We start from the raw sequence: 21111 nt of genomic DNA, 5'->3' as shown, positions 1-21111 counted from the left end.
TATCTGCTGGTTAACCTCATGGGATCTTTGAACACGCAGAACCTTCAGCACAGAACGATAGAACTGGAGAAAACAAACGGCACCAGCAGCAGATTGCGCTGATCCGTAGATCTCCGAAGTGCGGGACGGAGCGCCGGCCGGCATTCCGACATTGAGGTCACATGCGCCTGTTCCCCAGTTTCGACGCCCCGCCCCCGCCGCTCCCGGCAACGACGAGGGCGTGACAGCGACGCGTTTTTAACAAGCGATTGCTGTTTTTCTTATCGACAGAATTAAAAAAAATTGACACACATGATTAACAAAACCTCTTCTTTCCAACCACTGAATTTCATGCAATTTGAAAACCGTTTCAGCTTCCCTTTAAAGATCTCCAGATGGTCGAAATTATTCCGGAGCCCTCCACTACGGCACCCCTTTCTCTCCGCTTTCAGTCCCACCTTCCTACATTTCCTTATGGCGCGGGTCTGGTGTCCACTGAACAAGTGTGACAGATAGTACGCCTTCCTTTCCTGTGAACCAGTTATTATTACTGTTATTCTGCACTCAATGCCGGCTGTTCTTCTGCATCACTAATAAGCGAACATGTTTTGAAAGTGCCCACAGGAAGTGAACCAAAGGGCAACATTTTTGTTCAGCAGAGGAAGGCTCATTTTTGTGTCCTTTATTCACTGTTTTTGCTTTCAATTAATAAATCATTTTTAACCACGAGTTTGTCAGTGGTTAAAATGTCCGTTTTGTCAGTTCATAGCAATGGCCACAGCTGAAATGAACGGCCGCCGACAGCTCAGCTGCTTGTTGGCATTGCCGTCCAAAACCACTCAGCTGTCACAATAAATTCAGTAGGCGTGTAACAGAGGCATTAGGTGAGAGGTAGTATATACATATCGAAAAAAAAAAAGCAGCGTGAGTGACGGGTCCAATAAAGCTGCTATAGTTCGTGGTCATGAAAGTGAGAGAGAGAGAGATTTTAGCTGCCGCCTAGGGCATGCTTGGGTATTGCTTTAGTTTACGTTATACTAATTAATTAGCAGCATTTAATGAATAAAATTTAGCCCGCTGAAGATAACTGCTTCAAGTAGAGAATAGAAAAGTAATGCTCCACTGTGTGATCAAAAATTCTCTCGGTTAGACATCAAAGTGGCCAATTTCAAAACATTTTTTTTCCCTGCAGCAGCTTTAAAACTACATCTATCTGAGAAAAAACAGAGGCAATCTCGATTCTTAAAGTTTTTTTATACAGCATAAAAATGCCTCTTTCCGGTAAATAGTTATGCTTCATATTACTTGGAAATGGAAAAAATCTCAAGAACTTACGGAACACCACTGAACAGAGATTTGCTTCCTTCGTTCAGTGTTGCCGCCTCTTAAATAAGGCGCGTGGGAAATCAAAATTCCCCAGGGCAGCAACGCGAGCTCGGAACATTTTGCTTTCGGCGGCGCTTTGCATAAGTACTCATAGTTTCTTGTACATTATCATAAATTATGTACGATATTTTATGATAATGATGTGCACCATATGAGACTCTATGCGATTAAATAAGATTTTATGAAGTTATCGCCCCGTAGAACTTTTGGTATTTCAGTAGCGTTAAGTACCGATTGAAGCGCTTTTTTCATGCTCACGAGAAAGAATGTTTAGAATGATGTACCTTCAGAAGTTCCGTCATTCATTCCTTATTTTTACGCTTTGCCAGTAGTTCGGAACGTAACCACCAGCTTTATTTAAATAACTGATTCAGTGCAAAGAAAAATCTGCGTTTCTGCCCCTCGGAAATGGCCATCAGGTGGCTTCAGTCTCACTGCTGCTGCAAGTTCAACTTTCTCAAAAACTCTTGACTTGTATTACGTTAGGCTTCGTGCAAGATTAAGACGGGAACTGGATTATAGCGCCCTTAGCAGCATAATGTTTTGAAAACTGCCGACGACGGTTGTTCTCGACCTATGTACAGAGATTTGAATCTTCATAGGTTTAGCACTACGTGACTGAAAAGGAGGTACCAGTTCAGCCTGAAGACCTTCGAGTAAGGTTGTAGTCCGAAACACGTATTTTCTTGACGCTGATCACATCCATCTCCCGTTCTCAATGCCGTTAAACAGAAATGTAAAATTAATTAAATAAAGCTTCCACCTGGGCTCTTTCAGATTAAGAAATGCCATAACTCAGTGTGTATACACCACTGGGTGCATTGGTCTCATTAGGTACTTTGCCCCGGACGGCTTTCCACGGATGGGCTGACGCTGTGGATGCCGCAGGTGCTGAACTGCACCATGGACCCGCGGAGCACGGCGCAGCCGCTGGTCCGGTCGCAACCCCAGATCCCGCTGCTGCCGCAGCTGATGCTGCCATCGCACTCCTCGCGCAAAAATTGGGTAAGGCTGCGCGGGCTGCCCTACGAGGCCGAACTCGCGACCATCATCGAGTTCATGGGCGAGCACGCGCAGGCCATCGTCGACCAGGGAGTATACATGGTCTACAACCCGCAGGTGGGCGAGGAGTCATTTTCACCGAATCCTACTTAGTCTAGTTATTGTCGCCATTACATGTATGGGCTGAGTGAAAACCTAGTTTAGCTTAAATCTCTGCAGTCCCGCTGTATAACTGCATCATTTCGAAGGCAACCACTAAATTGTGGTGTTGTGAACGGCACAGACAGGGAAATTCATTTCAGACGCGGTCAGTGATCTACAAAAAGACCATAGCGGAGCAACGTTCCTTGCGCCGTCGACCCCCGTCCTGCCTCGGAATGCAGAGTAAGGGAAATAAAATAGGGGAGAAATTATTGGACATTTTATTAGGACGGGGAGTGTAAAATGCCTAATGGAAAAATAGGAAGCGGGAATGGAAAGCGAGCCCAGATTGTGACTTGCAAAGAAGACAAAAGGGAAAAAGGAAGAGAAAACAAAAAAAAGCTCACTAGAATCCCATGCTCAACCTCGAACGCTTCTTTTATTGTTTGCTTACGCAACAGCTACATGTTTAAAAGCTACCGTCATTATGCTCGTGGTAGTGCCCACAGTATTAAAACAATCTTGTTTGGGCAGGCCGTCCAACGTACGCTCTACCGCATCCAGTACACTGCGAAGTCAGTCGTAAATTTCGCGACTTTTTACTATGACGTGTGTTTGCGTTTCTCTTGTTTTTCAAGCGAGGGAAGAATGTGCGGTGCTTGCCGCTGAACTTGCGCCTTTTTCAAGGCCGCAGCTGCTACTGCAACGTATCTTCATGCGCATTTTAGTAACTGTTCAAACTTTATGCACTTGGACTTTCAAAGCGCCATGGCTTTTATAACTGTCTGGGACACTAACGCCCATAATTCTCGCTCTGATGATCTCTTCTATAGTGTTCAGGTTCCTGGCTTAATGCGGTATGTTGCCTCATAATCGTCCAGCGGAGAAGCTGGTCTATTACGAACGAACCTGCCACTAAACATTTTATAAATGCACAGACACTTAGTGCGTTCGAGATGATCGACAGCTGGCACATAACCGAATGAACTGCGCGAAAAGAAAGAGACGCTGCAGGAATAATGGAGATCAGGCGCTGTCCTCGGTTTTTTCTTCATCCTTATACGCAGATTCATTACCCGCTGGTCACTTGCAGTCCTGCTGCGTTCCTTAACAGAGGCGGACCTATGAATTGTTCATGTTCGCCCCGCTCTCTACACCATGCAATACGTGTATAAGCCATGAATATTTTGTTACCGGTTTACTTCTCACTGTACGGAAGAAAAGCTACTTTATTGTTTTTATTTTTGTGTCAAAATTTGTTGCCGACCAAGCAGCACAACGAACGGGTAGCATGACCGCTCGCCTACAGACTCGAGAAGAAAAAAAAATGGATTTGTCGTGAGGTATGGAGTGTTAGGTAGTTCACGGTAAAGAACACTTTTTTTTTTTTCGCAAGAGTTCCACTTTTCATAGCAACGCTGTTCCAGTGCTCCGAGTGATACCAGTCGTTGTTCCAGCGTAGTCCACAAAATCCAACGCCGCCCAGCTGGAATTCCAGCACACCTCCATCGAATCCCAGTGAGCACCATTGTCATAAGTCAAAGTCATCGAGGCTAACATGCTGGCTTTACGCTGGACATCACTGAAGGGCACTCGTTTTGCAATAGGCGAAGTAAAAGAAAATTGAAGGACTTGCGAAGAACTTGTTCTGCACTGCGCAGCACGTAGGAGACTAAGGAGCTTAAGTTGTTAGCTTTCACGCAAAAAAAAAGTGTTCAATGCTAGTGCACTTGCTAGGACAGTAGAGAAATGAAATAGACCGCGAATGAAACTATCACGAAACTCTGTCCCATTTTATTTGGTTCCTTGCTGTTTTGATTTGGGAAGGTTCTACCTTAGCTGATGCTAAACCTGCAGTGCCAGTTCGAGGCGTCAGCCCTTGGGCTGCGCAAATTAAGAAGGTCGAGGTCAATATGCTTTGATCGTAGCACTGATGAAAGCACCACAATGTCGACTTTGCCAACGGTGAGCATGCGCTCATGTCTCGGTCCAGGGGCAGCCATCCGGCGAGGCATTCATACAGATGAATTCGGAGGTCTCGGCCTTCTTAGCAGCCCGGCAACGCCACCATCAATACATCGGAGGAATAAATCCGCGCCGCATCGACGTATATCAGTGCTCCATTGACGACTTGAAGCTGACCCTAACGGTAGACGTCCGCATACAAAGGCCCCTGCTCTCTCCAGGTGAGCCACCACGCTGCCTCCTCTCTTTCTACGGGCACAGCAAATGCTCTTTCGGTGCCGTGTAGTATATTCACGACCAGTAGGCTGTCGGCCAGCCCTTGGAAATAAAGGCGCTACCGAGGGCTGTGCTCGATTTGCTCTTGTTGCCGCCTGAGCGCGCTTTGCTTGGTTCTTTTATCCTCGTGTCACATGTCGTAAAGAAAGCGCGTTGCGTAGTTTACAAACTGGCCCGGCAGTCGTTTTGTTCGCCCATTTTTCAATGTTATAGGCTAGATATATCGGGCGCAAGGCCGATTCGCTTGAGAGGTGTAATGCAATACTTCCTTCACTTCGGCGCAGGCTGCCTGCTGAGAGAGCTGAACGCCTTGTGTGAGTACAATTCAATAAGTAGCCGCTTAGTCAGGTATTATCGGGATTACTCTAGTTTATGTAGTCTGCAATTTTGTGGTCTTTTTTTCTTTTTCAGAGCAAAGCATTAGAATCACTCGTGGGAGTGTTTCCTTTTTGGGTTGGTAGCCATACAGGAGAGACTGTTGCTTTGTGGTAGGAATTGTTAGAGAACGGCATGGTGCACGAGCCCTGTTGAAGCAGCACGGGTTATGCCTTGTCGATAGGATGGACGCACAAGAAGAACACGGAAACGGGTCCAGGGACGCATTTACACCTTCGCGGTTTGTGACTGGTGTGCCTGATTTTCTTGGAAGCTCACACTCAGCAGGCGACCCTGTCCTGTCCGTGTTCTTCCGCGCGCTCCCTGCATGCGGTTGGTGTGTAGCACGGTCGGTGCACTCTGGCGCTGCCTCACTGTGTGTCTGCCTCGGGCAGGGGGTGGCGCAGCGACGTGGGCCATGCTTCCGCCGGACCCGTACGGCGCCTATCCATACGAGCAGCTTCCGGCGCCCGCGCTGCCGGCGGCCACCATGACCACCCCGGCGCCCACCATGACCGCCCCGGCGCCGCGGGTGTCCACCTACAACCTGCCCGTCAAATCGTCCTACCTGGGTCTGCCTCGGGCAGGGGGGGATGCAGCGACGCGGGCCATGCTTCCGCCGGACCCGTACGGCGCCTATCCATACGAGCAGCTTCCGGCGCCCACCATGACCGCCCCGGCGCCGCGGGTGTCCACCTACAACCTGCCCGTCAAATCGTCCTACCTGGGTCTGCCTCGGGCAGGGGGGGATGCAGCGACGCGGGCCATGCTTCCGCCGGACCCGTACGGCGCCTATCCATACAATCAGCTTCCGGCGCCTGCGCTGCCGGCGGCCACCATGACCACCCCGGCGCCGCGGGTGTCCACCTACAACCTGCCCATCAACTCGTCCTACCCGGGTTTGCCTCGGGCAGGGGGGGGTGCAGCAACGCGGGCCATGCTTCCGCCGGACCCGTACGGCGCCTATCCATACGAGCAGCTTCCGGCGCCCGCGCTACCAGCGGCCACCATGACCACCCCGGCGCCGCGGGTGTCCACCTACAATCTGCCCATCAACTCGTCCTACCCGGGTTTGCCTCGGGCAGGGAGGGGTGCAGCGACGCGGGCCATGCTTCCGCCGGACCCGTACGGCACCTATCCATACGAGCAGCTTCCGGCGCCCACCATGACCACCCCGGCGCCGCGGGTGTCCACATACAACCTGCCCGTCAACTCGTCCTACCCGGGTCGCCCGGTGCCCCCAACCACGTACTACCCTTACTCGGCAGGCCCCACCGCGATATTTTTGCGCGGCCTGCCGTATAGCACCACGACCCAGGACATTCTAATCTTCTTCCACGACTTTCCAGCGGTCAGGGCTTTTTCCTTCTTTTTCTCTTGGCTCTGCCCGGACACGGCGCCCTGCACGCCTCCTGTGTGGCGGGAAGCGGGCTTTCCCCCGTCGTTGTGGTCAGTGGGCAGTCAGCGTACACCTCAGGTGCGGTGTGCCGGGCGGCGCGTCTCGGTGGTGTGTGTGCATGGGTTAGAAGCGTTTCGGGATAGCTCGGCTGGAAACGCTGATTGGCCCAAAATTCGTGACGTCATATATGGCGTCACAAACAACGTCATGGGTCACGTGATATTTTATGATGTCATGTCCGGACATAGGGCGCAGGTGTTTTCCATAGACTGTCCCTGGATTCCCCATGATTTTGAGAGCGCCCGGACGCGACTTGGTGGCATGGCCGGCGGTGTCGGCATCTAAGACAGAGGAGCGGCTTCTACTCCGTCTGTATACCACCATTCTGCTGTGCCCGGCAGCACTTAAACATTTTAATCCCTCCTTCACGGGCAGTTGTCCGCACTGTGCGGAGAAGTCTTCGGACATCTACCACATGGTGTGGGCTTGCCCATCCAACCCAGCTATTCCTCCTCACCCCAACCCCACTCGGGAGGACTGGGAGGCGACCCTGCTCGGCTGCTATCACCTGCAGGCCCAAAAGGCCTTGTTCGAGCGCGCCCGGGCAGCGGCCGACGCCACTGGGGTCCCGTATTAGGGGCATACATCCACCCCTTTTAAATGAATAAACGTTTATCACCACCACGCCGCAAGCAAACGGCAGCTGCCCAGCCGATGGCCGTCGGCGGAGAGGCGCGAGGCCTAGCTTGCGTGCGGTGCGGACACTGTGGAAACGGCAGCGACGTCAAATAACATATGCACGCTTCGAGCCGCGAAGAAGTTTCCGAACCACCTTGTCACGCCACACGAATTGCCGGGGAAATCAAGTTTAATTGCTTTTCCTTTATCTAGATCTGTGTGAGACCTTTCGGCGACAAAAACAATCGAGGTTCGCCAACGCGGTTTGACCTGTTCGTAGGCCGGCCGGGCAAATTTTCCAGTGACAACTTTACACCATGTTTGCGGTGATCCCGCTCTTTTGGACATTTCGTATATTTGCAAAACGTTTCCTTGCAAAATGGCTTTCTCGGTGCGACGTCTTTCAGGCGCGCAGGCTCTCGTCAACGGTCGCCCGTCCCGTTGCCACGCGTCCCGATATAATTCGGTCTTTTTCTAAGCGAAATAGTTCATTATGAATTGTTTTAACCAGAAATGCTCTTGGTGACCGCTCTTATTGGCTAAAAAGGGCCTAATTTCCTCACTCCAAACTAATACGCCAGCGAATGCATATGATGCCGGCCGACAACACCGCGGTGCCGGCGCTATTATAAGCACTCCCTAGCTGCAATAGCTAGCTAGTCGATGACTGTAGGGGGCAAAAAAGAAAAGTCTTGAGGACAAAAGGAATAGAGATACGATACTAGGTCATTCAACTTTACAAATTTTTTAGGTCAGAATTGTGATGCTGGGAGTGATATGTTAATTAGGGAAAACAAAACTAAATAAGCGGTAGTATTAAAGGATGACCTCTCAATGTTTTGGTTACCCTGTTGCCAAAAACAATTAGGTGCTTAATGAATATCCTATTCTCATTTGGGCTATGATTATTATAAAACTATGTAAGTCATTTCACATTGATCAGGGCTTGTTTTAGATTAAGTTTAATAAAGCAAATCCCCATCTTGCACTTAGAGCATAATGCCTTCATACCTCAAATAAAGTTATGGAGCATATCATAAAGTCAAAATTAATACAACCGGATTTCAAAACATTCAGCCTCAGGATTTCAGGCTAACAAGAAGAAATGTTGTACATTGTTACTAAGGCGGTCATGTTATATTTGGGTAACTATAGGGGCATTGTAAAATATGTACTTTTTAGGTAGTACAGAACTGTGCGTAGCCTTTAGAAAACATGAAAATGTTGCAGTCTATATCACATGACGAGTAATGGCATTGTATGTTTTGTCAATGTCAACATATGTTTGCTGTCAAATTGAGATCCATGTGATGCATGCATCTTTTAATGACACAGTGCTTGTTCTAAAGCAACGCATGGATCATTTCAGCTTGTCATGCCTTCGCATGTCTAATATGTAATAAATAGCGTCTTACATCTGCATTTCTTTCACGGCAACAAGTTTTGCATCCGTCATATGTGTCAATTGTAATTTTTAACTGGACTTGTAGCCTGAAACAGACTGCTGACTGCCATCACAAATTTGTTTGTTATATATTCAAACACTGCATTTATTTTTTTCATAAAAACATTGAAATGCTTTAATAACTTTCTTTGCCTTGAGTAAATGATTGTCATTCGTTACATTGATTGCTCGCACTCCAGAAATTCTTCACATTCTTATTTGGCTATACTTTACACTTACAAACACATATAAAGTTATATATGTTCTACACTATTTTTCCTTCCATTTAGTATCTCTTTCACACAACCTCAGAGTTTAAAGACAATTATTTATCAAACAGCACTTGTGAATATATCCAAGTGGACACTTTTTTAATTGCACAATGATGGCATAATGCAATGATGAATAAGTTAATGTGGTCCACCACTTCAGTTTGCAAAAGACTTATGAAAGAGAAAGGTAGCATGCAATATAGCCAATTTTTAACAAAATTTTCTGGGCATATGCCACCTTTTATGCAACTAATATGTCAACAGCAAAAAAGAAAAAAAAAACTTTCTTATACATTACTAAGGTGCAAAGATGAGTAAAACGAGTATTTGCTGAATTTCAGGCGGTCCAGACATTGCGAGATTGCTTTTCATGATATAAAAAGGCATTTTTTTAGCATAAAGGAGGGGTTAGAAACCTTGCTGTCCATAGGGGTGTGTGGACTGCACTGAGTGCAGTGCTCAGGGAAGTGTGGCTGGGAATGGGGGGTTGGGGAGAGGGTGAGAATGCAGAGAAATGAGTAGGCACAGATGCTTTTTTTAGGAAGGGCATTTTTGGAAAACTTTGAAAGAGCGCAAACACACACGACCACTAAAGACAAGAGACGAGACACAAGCGTCTTGTCTTTAGTAGTCGTGTGTGTTTGCGCTCTTCAAAGTTTTCCAAAAATGTACCAACTCGCCCAAAAAGAAGTGTTGATTGGATGATTTAGTTGGATGATTTAAAGCTCTTTCTCAAAGATGATGTGTGGCCACAGTGTGTAACGCTATTTAGCAGAAATTCATAAAATCAAATGAGCTCAGAATATCAGTAGACAGACCCCAGAAGTTAAAAAAGAGTATGGTTGAGGAATGTGTCTGAGGTTCAGGGTTTTCATTGCAGGAAGAAAATAAAAGGGGTGATGCTTGACTGCGCTGGTAGATTTTATGCCGAGCTCTGCATTAAATCAAAAGCGATTTTAGAAGCCGCAGAACATATCTGGTCCTCTTGAAGTGAAGAGATTTCTTTATTCTACTGAGGAACCTCTCAAGCCTTAAAGTATGTATTCCGTAGCTTACATGCTGTATGATAGAGCACATTTCATCGAAATTCCTTGGCTGAGGAGACACCTCAAATTAAAGTGACAAGCATTGGACTCGAAGAGGCCAACAACTGGGCAGCATTGGAGTTCCCCGGATTGAGATTTTCTAGAGCCTCTCCCCAGCCTGCAGCTATTCCTAACATATGAGTGTCTGTTGTATCCTCTGAGAGGAGGAGGTTGTATCCTGTGAGGAGGAGGACCTATGATGGGTCAGTGTACACTTTCAGATCTTGCATTATCATCTCTCGAAAGTGAGCTGGCAAAAAACATTGATTCTGACAAACCAAGTAGCAGCTTTGAAGCCTTAAAGACCGGAAATGGAAAATGTTGGCATTTCGAGTTGTTTTTTTTTTTTGCTTTATGCTCTTTAGATCATTACCCGCTTTCAAAACAAGATTTATAATATCTGAAATTAATTGCTCAAAGCAAGATGACTTCAGTGTTTCCCACTTTTTGTACACAATTTCTATAATCGATCGAGGGGTATGCTTATTTCGTTTGTGCGGCAGGCTTAATTATGTGCTTGTCCCTCTGCAAACTTTGTCTTTCACAGCGTAGTCATTGAAGGCCTCAATTATAATTGCTTGCTTGTTTTTGTAACTTCAGTTCTTTTGTGTCTGTTCGAGTTGTCCTTTCGCTATTAGCATGGTTACTTCTCAAATGGCATTTCTATGCCCACATTTGCATGTGAATGCTCAGTCCAACATTCTGGCTGGTTTGTATTTACTTTATTCTTTGTCACTGTGGCCGATGTAATTGCAGTTGTCTTGTGCATGTTCAAAGGTTTCAACAGTCCTTATGAAGAGTTTGTGGAAGCATAAAAAATATGAACTGCAATACAGCACATTGGCCAGTTCTCGAGGGTTTTGCTGGCACTGCTCTATACCTGATGTAAACGAAATAGTTCACAATGGCACTGTGCTATAATCCTGGTCGCATCTGCCAGTTTGCCACTTTTTAGTTACTGTGAGTGTTACCAAGTATTTCTACATGCTTTGAGCATGTAGAAATACTTGGTAACTTGGTTTGCAATTCAATTGTGGTTTTTATACGCCCTTTTATTTGTGTGGTCCCAATCTAGCAATTCATCTGTCAAAAACCTCTACTTAGTTCTTCACAAATGCGCCTTTCTTAAGAAAAGAAAAGATATGACATGCCCCTCGTAATATAGCTTATTATCAGTTGTGGGGTATGCTTGTTTCGTTGAAGTCTTAAGAAATGAAGGAAAAAAATGCCTCGGCTTGCACCATGTTGTGCGATACGAAAAACAAACTTTCCTCATCCAAGAAAGCCTTGACGACAAAGTAGGTGATGGTATTGCGCTCAGGTGTGTTCATGAGGAGGGGGGGGGGGTGCCCCGCATTATTACACCAGATGCCGCAGACCTATGCCATTGGGGGTTATAAATGGAGTGCTTTCATGGGATACAGAGGAACGAATACAACCGGTCATGGAGACTGCAAACAAGCGCCTTATCTGCACTTGTGCCCTCGTTTTTGTGTTCTTTCTGAGTTGTAAACCATCAACAGGTAGCAAGGCTTGCATGCAACAGGTACCTTATACGCATGAACGTTGTTCCAAGTTGAATTCCAGTTGGAGATCCATTGTTATCCAACTGGAATGAACTGGAAGTTTGTTCCTTAAATCAGTTACACCAGTTAGGATTTTTGCCTGGGTTGTTTCAAAGTAATGTAGAAATGTTGTCAGTGTTGTTCAAATTACTGCCTATGAAGCAACACAATTTTACAAAAAAACAATGGTTGTGAGCCACCTCATGCATTTATTTTTTTGTTTTGAAAATGTTTCAAGCTACAGTACTTGCCATGTCACTTTGAGTAAAAGAATCTATAGCTTTTTGCAGGAATGGTTTTAGAGTGTGCTAAAGAAAGAAAGTGTAAAGAAAGATGGAATAGTGATATGTGGCCTCTTTTATGCATGATGTTATTGTGCCGCACATGAAGTGAAAAGATATCTCTGCTGGTTAACGGCTTTGCAATCAGTGGATTAGTCATGCAGTCTCACATGACAGGCCACTGAAGGCCCAATATATCCTAAAAAAAAAACTAAAAATGAGAAAACATGACGATGAAGCTGAAGGCCCATGATCTGCCAGGAAACAATGGGGTGGCTCTGAGAAGGACTTTTATATTGGCAGTAGTAAGGATGGCAGTCCTCTTCTTGGTGGCTCTTCACTTCGCAGTGACAACACTGGTGTATACTGCACTAACATCTACTGTAGTTTTGCCCATGCTGTCAGTTATTCTGAGAGCTGCGGCGGTGAGCATCAGCCAGTGCTCTTTAAGTTTCAAGTGTTCATTTGTAAAAGGTGTGTTCTAGATCCTGCTAAAGAGTCTTGCATTATCCAATTGAGTTTACAGAATTTACACATTCTCTAGAAGCCCTCATTCCATTTAGGCATCTTTTCATTCTTTCCAATTAGAATTTTCAGTCCTGATTGAATTTCCATAATCAAATGTCTTCCAGTTTCCAGATGACCTCCCAGCTGGAATAAGTACTTAGTCCCAACTGCATATTTTTAACTCTCTGTAAACAAGCAATTTATTTTTATTATGGGCTGCTAAGTTATGGTCATCTCACAGGTTAGAATTGTTATTCCTAATGAACATCCAACATGAATGGACAATTGTTATGCATGGTGAAACTGGAATTCAAACTACATTTTAATGATGCATTGTGTGTGTGCTGGCTAAGATGTTAAAGGAAGCTGGTGCACTTCGCTCCCTAGTAAAGATACACCCAAACATATTCGATTCAATAGGCTTTGCAGTTAAAAATTTTGCAACTAATTTCAAAGTCCAATCTAGAGTCAATGATTTCAATTTGAGCATATTAGATAGTCTCGAGAGCTAAATTAAATGTTTCAGAGAGCAACTCATGCACTTAGGTCCTGGACCCATTTACAAAGGAGCAGCAGACGTTAGCTGCAGAGTAGGATAAAAAAAATTACACATTATTTAAAAAAAAGTGCAAGAATTAGAGACCCTGTGTCTAGATCTATTAATGCGAAAGTATTACTTCGCTATGTTCACAGATTTCTGTCCGCAGACCGCGTCCGCACACCGCATCCGCAGAACGTGTCTGCAAAATCATGTCCGCAGCAGTTGTGAATAATTGAAAAGTGGTAGAGGTTAAAGAGTGGTGTCAATCGATGGAGGGTGATGTAATGTTGCAGCAGCATCCGTTCTTTTGCATTGCTCCAATGCAGATTCTGCAGTGCTCTTTAACTTTTGCAACATTTCAGATTTTACAACCCTAAAAAGTGTATTCATAGCTGTTTTCACAATTTCAGGAATACTTGTTTGTTCATTCAGTGAGACCATTAGATTGTGTTTTATTGATTGCAGGTTGCACCGAGTATAAAAGTGCGGAGAAACCAGAGGTTAGAGTTTTGAGTTAAAAACGGAGTGGCTCTAAATTGCAACAGTGCCATCGAGTAAAGAAAGCTTTTACTGTCCTGCCAAGAAAAATAGTAAACATGGAAGAAGTGGTACTCATAGTTAAAGATAATTATACTGTACTCTGCGAGGAGGTGTCGTCAACCGGTGGTCAATATCGATTATGTAAGATACACACATTTAATTTACTGAGAATTATCATTTTATTGATATTTGCTCTTGGGGTGCTTGCCCGCATAAAACTGCAATACCATATCTGTGGGGACTTGCATAATTAAAGGCAAGGACAGTACCACATCAAGATAAAGCTCACTCATTGAAGAAATCTTTTTTTTTTTGCAGTGTTGTTTATATGAATTTCCTATCTCAAATGAAAAAAATTCGCACTAAGACTTATGCGAGTTTCTACAAGGTCAATATTTTTATTATAGATCGGTAGCCATCTCCTACATCATTTTCTTATTTCAGGCTCAAAACAAAATAGTTTTTCTGTGTTTATTTCTTCATAAAATTGGACCAGGCAACCGATGTGCTAAGTAAATAATTTCAATGTAAAACAGTCTCATTGAGATCAAAGCCAGTAATAAACACACTATTATCAGCATACATGATGAGCTGAACACTGTTGTCAATATGTCATTTATGTACAAATTCTGCAAAAGTGTGCCTAATACTCTTCATTGAGGTACTAAACAAAATATATAAAGGATTTGTTTTTGTTACTGTTCATCTGATTCCTTGAATGGGACTTGATTCAATTATTTCCAATACCTTAGCGAGTGCTAGTAATTCAAGAAAATATCTCTACGAACGTGTGCTCCATGCTCTAGCAGATTTCACAGAGTTCCCTGATAGAATATTGAGCTTTTATATTAGCATTGCATGACATGTTAATTGGATGTGAAGCATGTTTGTTTGATGTTCACAAATGCATGCCATTTCCATAATCTCGACTCCCTTAACTGTACAAATTGTTGGCACAGAGCTGAACTCTTGCCATTGAATTGGACTCCAAATTGTTGACTGAGGGCCAATATCCAAGTTGGAAATGGTCATTTCTGATTTTGATTTGGCCTCAACTTTTTTGTTAAACTTGGAACAAAGCCATACTGCCACGGTGCAATCCATCGTTACGTACGTGGTTCGGCCAGAGCAGTTCTTTCGACACAGTGACAGACACAGAGACCAATGACAATTTTTATGTAAGAAACAGGCAACAAAAGTTAACTGAAAACATGACAACTGCTCACCCCATGCATGGTTACTATACAAAGGCACACTACACTTGAACCTTGTCTAGGACGCCTAGCGCGTCGTATGATTTTGTAAAAAAAAAATATATATATAAAAAACGGCGTTGTACCGTTGTACACGGCATCGAATCCAGGTCGTACACTTCTGCCTTCTCCCGTGCTCTCGAGTTAAGCGATCCTTGGATGACGACTATAACCTTTGAAATGTGATGCATTTATAAAAAAATACACAGCGACACAAAGCCGTGCTGTATTTTGTAGCCTATCGCGAGGCCTATAGTTTGTCCTCACTGCAGAGAACGACGCTGGCCACGTGCTAGCTGCAGCAGCTGTGGAATGCACGAGGTTAGTGGGAATTAAGCAGTACAGTACTGTATGAAGCAATATTCAAGACGATTATGCAGTTGTTATATAAAATGTCGATACTTCCATTAACATCGCTGAACAAAGCTGCACCACACTGAGAATACTCTAGCTGTTAACCGTTGTATAGGCTTAGTTAGCGTTCGTCACGGCAGCAGAGTGACTCTTGCCACGTGTTCTGCAGCTACTCGGAAGAATGCGTGAGGGAAGCAGGTAATAAGCACTGTAGCACTTTATTAAATCAAATTTGACACGATTATGCATGCGTGTATTTACGTATAACCTGGTAAAGAGGCCTAGCGCGCAAGTTATTTTGGTGGCTGCGGCGATTGATACGAAGCCACATTTTTTTTTTTAAATACACAGCGCTGAACAAACATGTTTGTTGCACTGTGTATTTTTTAAAAATGATGCACCAACTAGCTCAACTCACAGTTCTTTTGCATACGAAGCCACGTGCAACATAGAGAAGGAAGAGTAGTACGGGATGTGCAGGTCTGCGGTCTGCCAGGGGAGGCACCTAGCGATTCCCTACAGCGTCTAGGGACGAAAAAAACAAGTAAACCCAGTTTTTGACGACGTCACGTCCGGTTAAGCATCGAGCCGACGCAAAAAACGTCACGCCAGGCCGCGGCGTGTCCACCAATCAGCGTTTCCAGCCGAGCTACCCCGAAACGCTTCTCATTGGTGTGTTGTGGGGGATGCTGGTGTGCGGGTTGTTTGTTTTTAATCTTCCTACTAATATCGGCTGTATTAACGCTTCGTGTGGGGAACTGTGGCAGCTACCGACTGTTGGCTGGTGTTTGTTGCTGATGCGCCGGACTGGAGGGCACGCAGTTGGGACGGGGTGTAGCAGAGCATGCGTACTACACAGGGACTCCTCTTCTCTTTCCCTCTGCACAGCGCCCGCGGTGGCGACCGCTCTGCGTAGTGTTTGTGGGAAGCGTATTGTTGCTGGGTTTCACATTGCTGCTACCATCAGTGGTAGCTACCAACAGTGTTTTCGTTCCAACTTGTAGCAAGTGTGTTTGAAAGTGTAAATTTATTTCCCAGCGGCTTCATTCGGACTTGCGTCTCGTTCGAAACAGTGATTATCGACTGCGACCCGAAATGTAATCAGCACTCAACAGTAAATATATTGTCGGGCTAAAAATGCCGTCAGCGTGTTAATGCGTCAAACGGTTTAATTATTGCCGGTCATTGATGAGCACGGCTGTTCATGGTCACTCCCTCTTGACCACTCTCCGCACTGCGCCGCTTGAATTCCGCCGCCCAGGTTTACTTCTTCGCTGAGACCGTGCAGCGTTGTTGACAGTTGAGAAGCTGAGGGCAGAAGGCTATTTTGGACCAGCGAACGGGGTCAGAATAAACCGATTTCCCGCATTGTACTTGCCCCCTTCTTATCAATCAGCTGACTCTGTGAGCTGCGGATTGAAGCCAGCAGTATCGCTGCGCAAGGTAGCGGTTCTTTTGTTGCCACATTCCACGCAAGACTAGACTTAAATGGGTCAAACGGCTTCGCGAACTACATGTCCACGTTGTTAGTAAGGCACGTCAGGACCACGAAAGTGAATATGAAGGGCATTTGACAAGTGCTCGCAGGTCATGAATATAGCAGCTTACTGGTATCGCTCAATAGGAAAGTATATTACAGTTGCGTCTTAGCGGTGCTCACCTATGGCTCTGAAACGTGGTGGCTAACGAAAGGGTTCTACTTAAGTTGAGGAAAATGCAGAGGGTTATGGTACAAAAAATGGTAGGTGTAACGTTAAGAGATAGGAAGCGCGCAGAGTGAGTCAGATAAATAACTTGAGTTAATGACATTCGAGTAGAAATAAACAAGAAATAGGCAGGACAAGTAGTGCGGAGAGGATTGCCTGTGGTCGTTGAGGGTGACAAATTGGATTCTAAGGGAAGAAAAACATAGCAGGGGGCAGCAGAAAGTTAGGTGGGCTAATGAGTTTAAAAAGTTCGCAGGGATCAAGTGAATGCAGCTAGCACATGACCGGGTTAATTGCAGGAATATGGGAGAGACCTTTGCCCTTCAGAGAGTATAATCCGGTTGATGAGGTTAATAAGGTCGAGGAGGTGAACGATAAAGAGGAACACACATATACATTGTAATATAGAGCATTCTTGGTGGATTCTACGATAGATACTCTCCACTAGGGTGAGAGGTGGTCAAAACGTCGTTGCCGCTGCTTCCGGTGTATACGCGGATGAGCTTTACGTTGCCGTCGCATCACTATAATTCCAGATCCAGCTACAAATGCGTGCGCTGAAATGTCCTATATAAGCCGCCCTCTTCGGTAAAACTATAAAATGAGAGCACGTGCGTTGGCTTGTGAAGGCCCGTTATCTAGGGTTCTGTCTGAGGCTCTTCCATGACAATTGTACGACGTTTCTCGGGAAAGCAATCAGGCTTGTCGTGCCGTCTGCTTCGCACAACGGTGCCTGGCCTAGTGTTTGATTCTTCAAGACGCGAAGCAAGACCCGAGCATTTGTGCCGATATTTTGGCGCCGATGGAGCCAAAAACCACATTCGAAGCTAACTGACCTCAGCTGAACCGTGCCACTGCTGGCAATCGAAAAACCTTGACGATCATTCATTAATCTGCGAATGTAATCAGGCTGGCCACAGGAGAGGATTATGGGGGAATGTATAAAGAGCGCGTACATTCACAAAGCGTACACATTGACATTTCGTAGACGAAATAAAAAGAAAACATTAAGTAATGCACTTTTCAATTCGACACACTCCCAAACCACCTTCAAACATTGGTCACAAATCCGCCCCTGACTGGCGACAAGTCACCGTAGGTACATTTTCCTCCGTGTAATGAAGGCGTTTATTTTGGACGGAAGCGCTCCGGCATGCGTGAGACGCGATCGCATAGCGTGCCCTGTGCATGTGACGCGGTAGCCGCGGTGTGATGTAGAGAGAGGCAGTGCACGTGTAATGGCTATGCGACCTGATTCCACCTGCATTATTCTTTTTTGTTTTCTTTTGCAGCGATGGCTCAGTCGCCATTTCGCTTGTTACCGGAAAGTCTGCGCTGACATCACAAGAGCTAATTTATTTTCCATACCACTCGTATACTCAGAAATTCAGGAAGTCTGAACAAGCGCACTCATAAAAGAAAAGTTCTTTATGACCGTGTAGTATTTTATTAGCGTTTCGTAAAATTTCGCCATAAGAATGAGTGTATACACTCGCGGATCCTTCTCGATGACTCTTCTAGGTTTCGCTATTTATTATAAAAAGCTCCAGCTTCTGAAGCACGGTTAATATATTGTTTAGTTGGCACACGATCATAAGTGATGTCCCAGACTTGGCCTGGAAGCGCGGATATTATCAGCGTTAAAAAAGCGAGCGTTGGCGAAGAAGGTGGCGGGAAGCAAACGCGTGTGCTGCGACCTTGTTCGTCCCCGTTGCAGTGCTGCCCAGTTCCCCGCAGCAGCGCAAAGCCAGCGGCGCTTTGTCGGGATAAAAAGCGGCGCCATATTTCCTCGTGACTACGCGAATGTGCGCTCCGCCCTGCGCATTATACTTGAACCTTCAGTGCGTAGCGGCACATGGAGTCATGTAGGGAACTTGCGGCAAGAAGCGTCTGGAAGAGTGCCATAAGAAGGCGCAAATTATAAACAGAAAGCGGAATGCGTAGATTGAAAAAGGAACTCGGAGAAATGAGTTTTGTGCGCATTTTACCCTCCTTTCCGGCCTCCTTTATCCCTTGCTTTCTATCGCGACTGCGACTGTAGTTTTACGACTCGCGCAGCAGGAAGGAAAAACTGTATGCTACAGTTTCTTTTTTTTCGTGTGAATTCTTTCTGTGGTGTTCTTTTATTTATTGTTAGTTTTCGGACAGGTTTGGGTTGGGGGTTAGCGTATCGAATTTTATACAGCTTCAACCAGCTACATAGGCCGCATGCACCTCCTCCTTTATTCGTCTCTTTATTAGATAGAAATTGTGTGAAAGAAGGGACGAAAATGACGCGCGCCTCTAAAGTGTGGGCTATAAAATTCCTTGATAGTGCATAATGGTCGTATACCAGCGTCATAGCGTAGTGAACTCAGTCGATATTATTTATGGGCAAAAGTAGATATGGTGGCGAGACCGCGGGGTCACGTCTGCACAGTTGACAGGAAAACAATACAACTGAGTTAATACGAATACCGATTCAGAATACATCTCTCACTTGACCGTATGGCGCGGTTCGCAGTTGGTTTCGTCTCCGCTGCAATCCCAGCGATACATGGCGGCACAAGCGGTGGTATGTGGGTCTTAATGACGTCACATGCCGTCCCGCAAAACGGTGTCCGAGTTCGGAAAACAGCGCTCAGAACTGAGCAAGAGTCGGTGAGCGCAGACAAGGAGACAGAAGACGGAATGAAAGGGCAACTGTTTAGTGCGGTGGCCTCGTCTTCGGGGTTTTGGAAACTTTGGGTGCCATGCAAAGCTCGTCGTATTCTGCTTGCAGCTGCCCAATGGTTATAGGAACTGCGCATACATTGGCACAGCTGCATCACAGCTGCATCAGGTCACTGTTAACTACACTTGTCATTTTTGTTTTTGTTAAGGAATTTCAATGCTTTATCTCTCTATTGCAGCGACTAGCGATTGACAAAATACAGTAACCTGACTTATGCCAGCGAAACTTGTCTCATTCAGTGGTTAACTAGTCGCCAGTGCATTTGCTGTTCTCGAGTCGAAATCAAGAGGGGGTAGCTCTATCACTTGCATTCTCTGCAAAGTTACTTTGCGTATATGGCTTAAACTTACGACTTCAACATAACATTTGGTTTTATTTTCTCCTACATCTTGCGATCAACGAGGCGCTGGACGGTTTTATAAATCTACATGAAATAACCAGCTGTTAAGGCCGCTCCTACTAACTAGGATACGCGTAGATTCAGTGTTAGCGCGAATGTTGTGCAAGATTCAACGCGCTTACAGGGGTGGCCATTATTTTCCCATTTCGTCAGCCTTGTATATTAGCGTACAGCGACAGTCAAAGCTAGCGACGCCCAATGGAACCGTATGCAGTCTCGCGGCTGGCAGTCCCTAGCTGCCGGACGAGGACCAGAGAGTGAACGTGGTGGCGCCTCTCTGCGCAGCTTACGGCTGACCGCATCCAGATCCGGCGCAACTCGTACGGGTGCCCTGACGGCGCAGCCGTCGTCACCTTCCCGAGCCGAGCGGAGGCCGAGCGAGCCATCAGAGAGAAGAACCACCACTTCATCGGCCGCCGCTACATCGAGCTTTTCATGTTATCACCGGTGCTAACCACCTAGAGGCGGCGGCGCCCAGGAATGCTCTCGGGTCCAGCGACTCGCCTCATCAGCGCCGAACTGCCACGTTGTCTCTCGGCGTCCTTCCGGTTCGATTTGCGGGCACTACTCGCTACAACGGTGGCGGGTGGCCCGAAACCCTTCGGATGCGGTCCGAGCTCGCGTGACCCTCCTTCTGAGTTACCTCTCTCTCCTGCGCAACCCCTCATCCGCGATTTTGTATTTTTAGCTTACTTTTGCTATTGTTCCTTTGTTGTGTTTTTTCTTCTTTTTCAAGTGCGCTCTTTGCTGTTACGAGTGCCCCTGAACTTTTTTTTTTCCCCGAGTGATAGCGCACAGCGTGCGAGTTTGACTACCGCCTTACGCAAGTGTCCATTTGCATTCTTTCGTCGTGGCCAGGAGTGAGGGCACCACCTCGCAGGTAGCTCGCTCTCTCCGCCCCGTCATTCATTCTTCGCCGGCTGGATTTTGTCTCAAAGTTGAAACTTTAGTCGACGTTTATGTTTCTCAAAACCAGTGATTTGTTATCCGTAATCTCGTCCGTGTTCACGCATACAAAAAAAAAAAAATCTCAAAAGGAAAAAAAAGGGAAAAGTTATGTAAATTAAGAGAAAACATTGAAAGAGCTGTTTGGCTTCTGTCAATAAAGAACGTAACTAAAAACGTGTGTTACTTGCCTGCGCAATATGCGGACAGCGCGAACGCTTGTCCATCCTATGCAAGCATTGTCTTTAGATCTTGGGTGCGGGCATGCCAGAGGATTCAAGTTTTAAGGCGAAAGCCTTTAATG

At 45.8% G+C, this 21111-nt stretch overlaps 1 protein-coding gene across 2 annotated transcripts in view; it reads left to right on the top strand.

Moving 5' to 3' along the window:
- The window catches only part of LOC146205575 (uncharacterized), a 51896-nt gene extending 31020 nt beyond the window's left edge, over window positions 1-20876 (top strand). For both annotated transcript variants that reach the window (XM_084590263.1, XM_084590262.1), the window contains 4 exons: window positions 2254-2484; window positions 4502-4694; window positions 5520-6475; window positions 20148-20876. In XM_084590263.1, coding sequence (XP_084446389.1) covers window positions 2269-2484; window positions 4502-4694; window positions 5520-6475; window positions 20148-20324 — 1542 coding nt within the window. In that variant the 5' untranslated portion in view covers window positions 2254-2268 and the 3' untranslated portion in view covers window positions 20325-20876. The remainder of the gene's footprint in view (window positions 1-2253; window positions 2485-4501; window positions 4695-5519; window positions 6476-20147) is intronic.
- Window positions 20877-21111: the final 235 nt, after the last annotated feature.

This window comes from Amblyomma maculatum, chromosome 1, assembly GCF_055883805.1.
Source record: "Amblyomma maculatum isolate TAMU_Amacu chromosome 1, ASM5588380v1, whole genome shotgun sequence".
In the NCBI taxonomy this organism is placed as follows: domain Eukaryota; kingdom Metazoa; phylum Arthropoda; class Arachnida; order Ixodida; family Ixodidae; genus Amblyomma; species Amblyomma maculatum.
The sequence above is the reverse complement of the archived record's forward strand: the minus strand, read 5'-3'. Positions and strand labels throughout refer to the sequence as shown.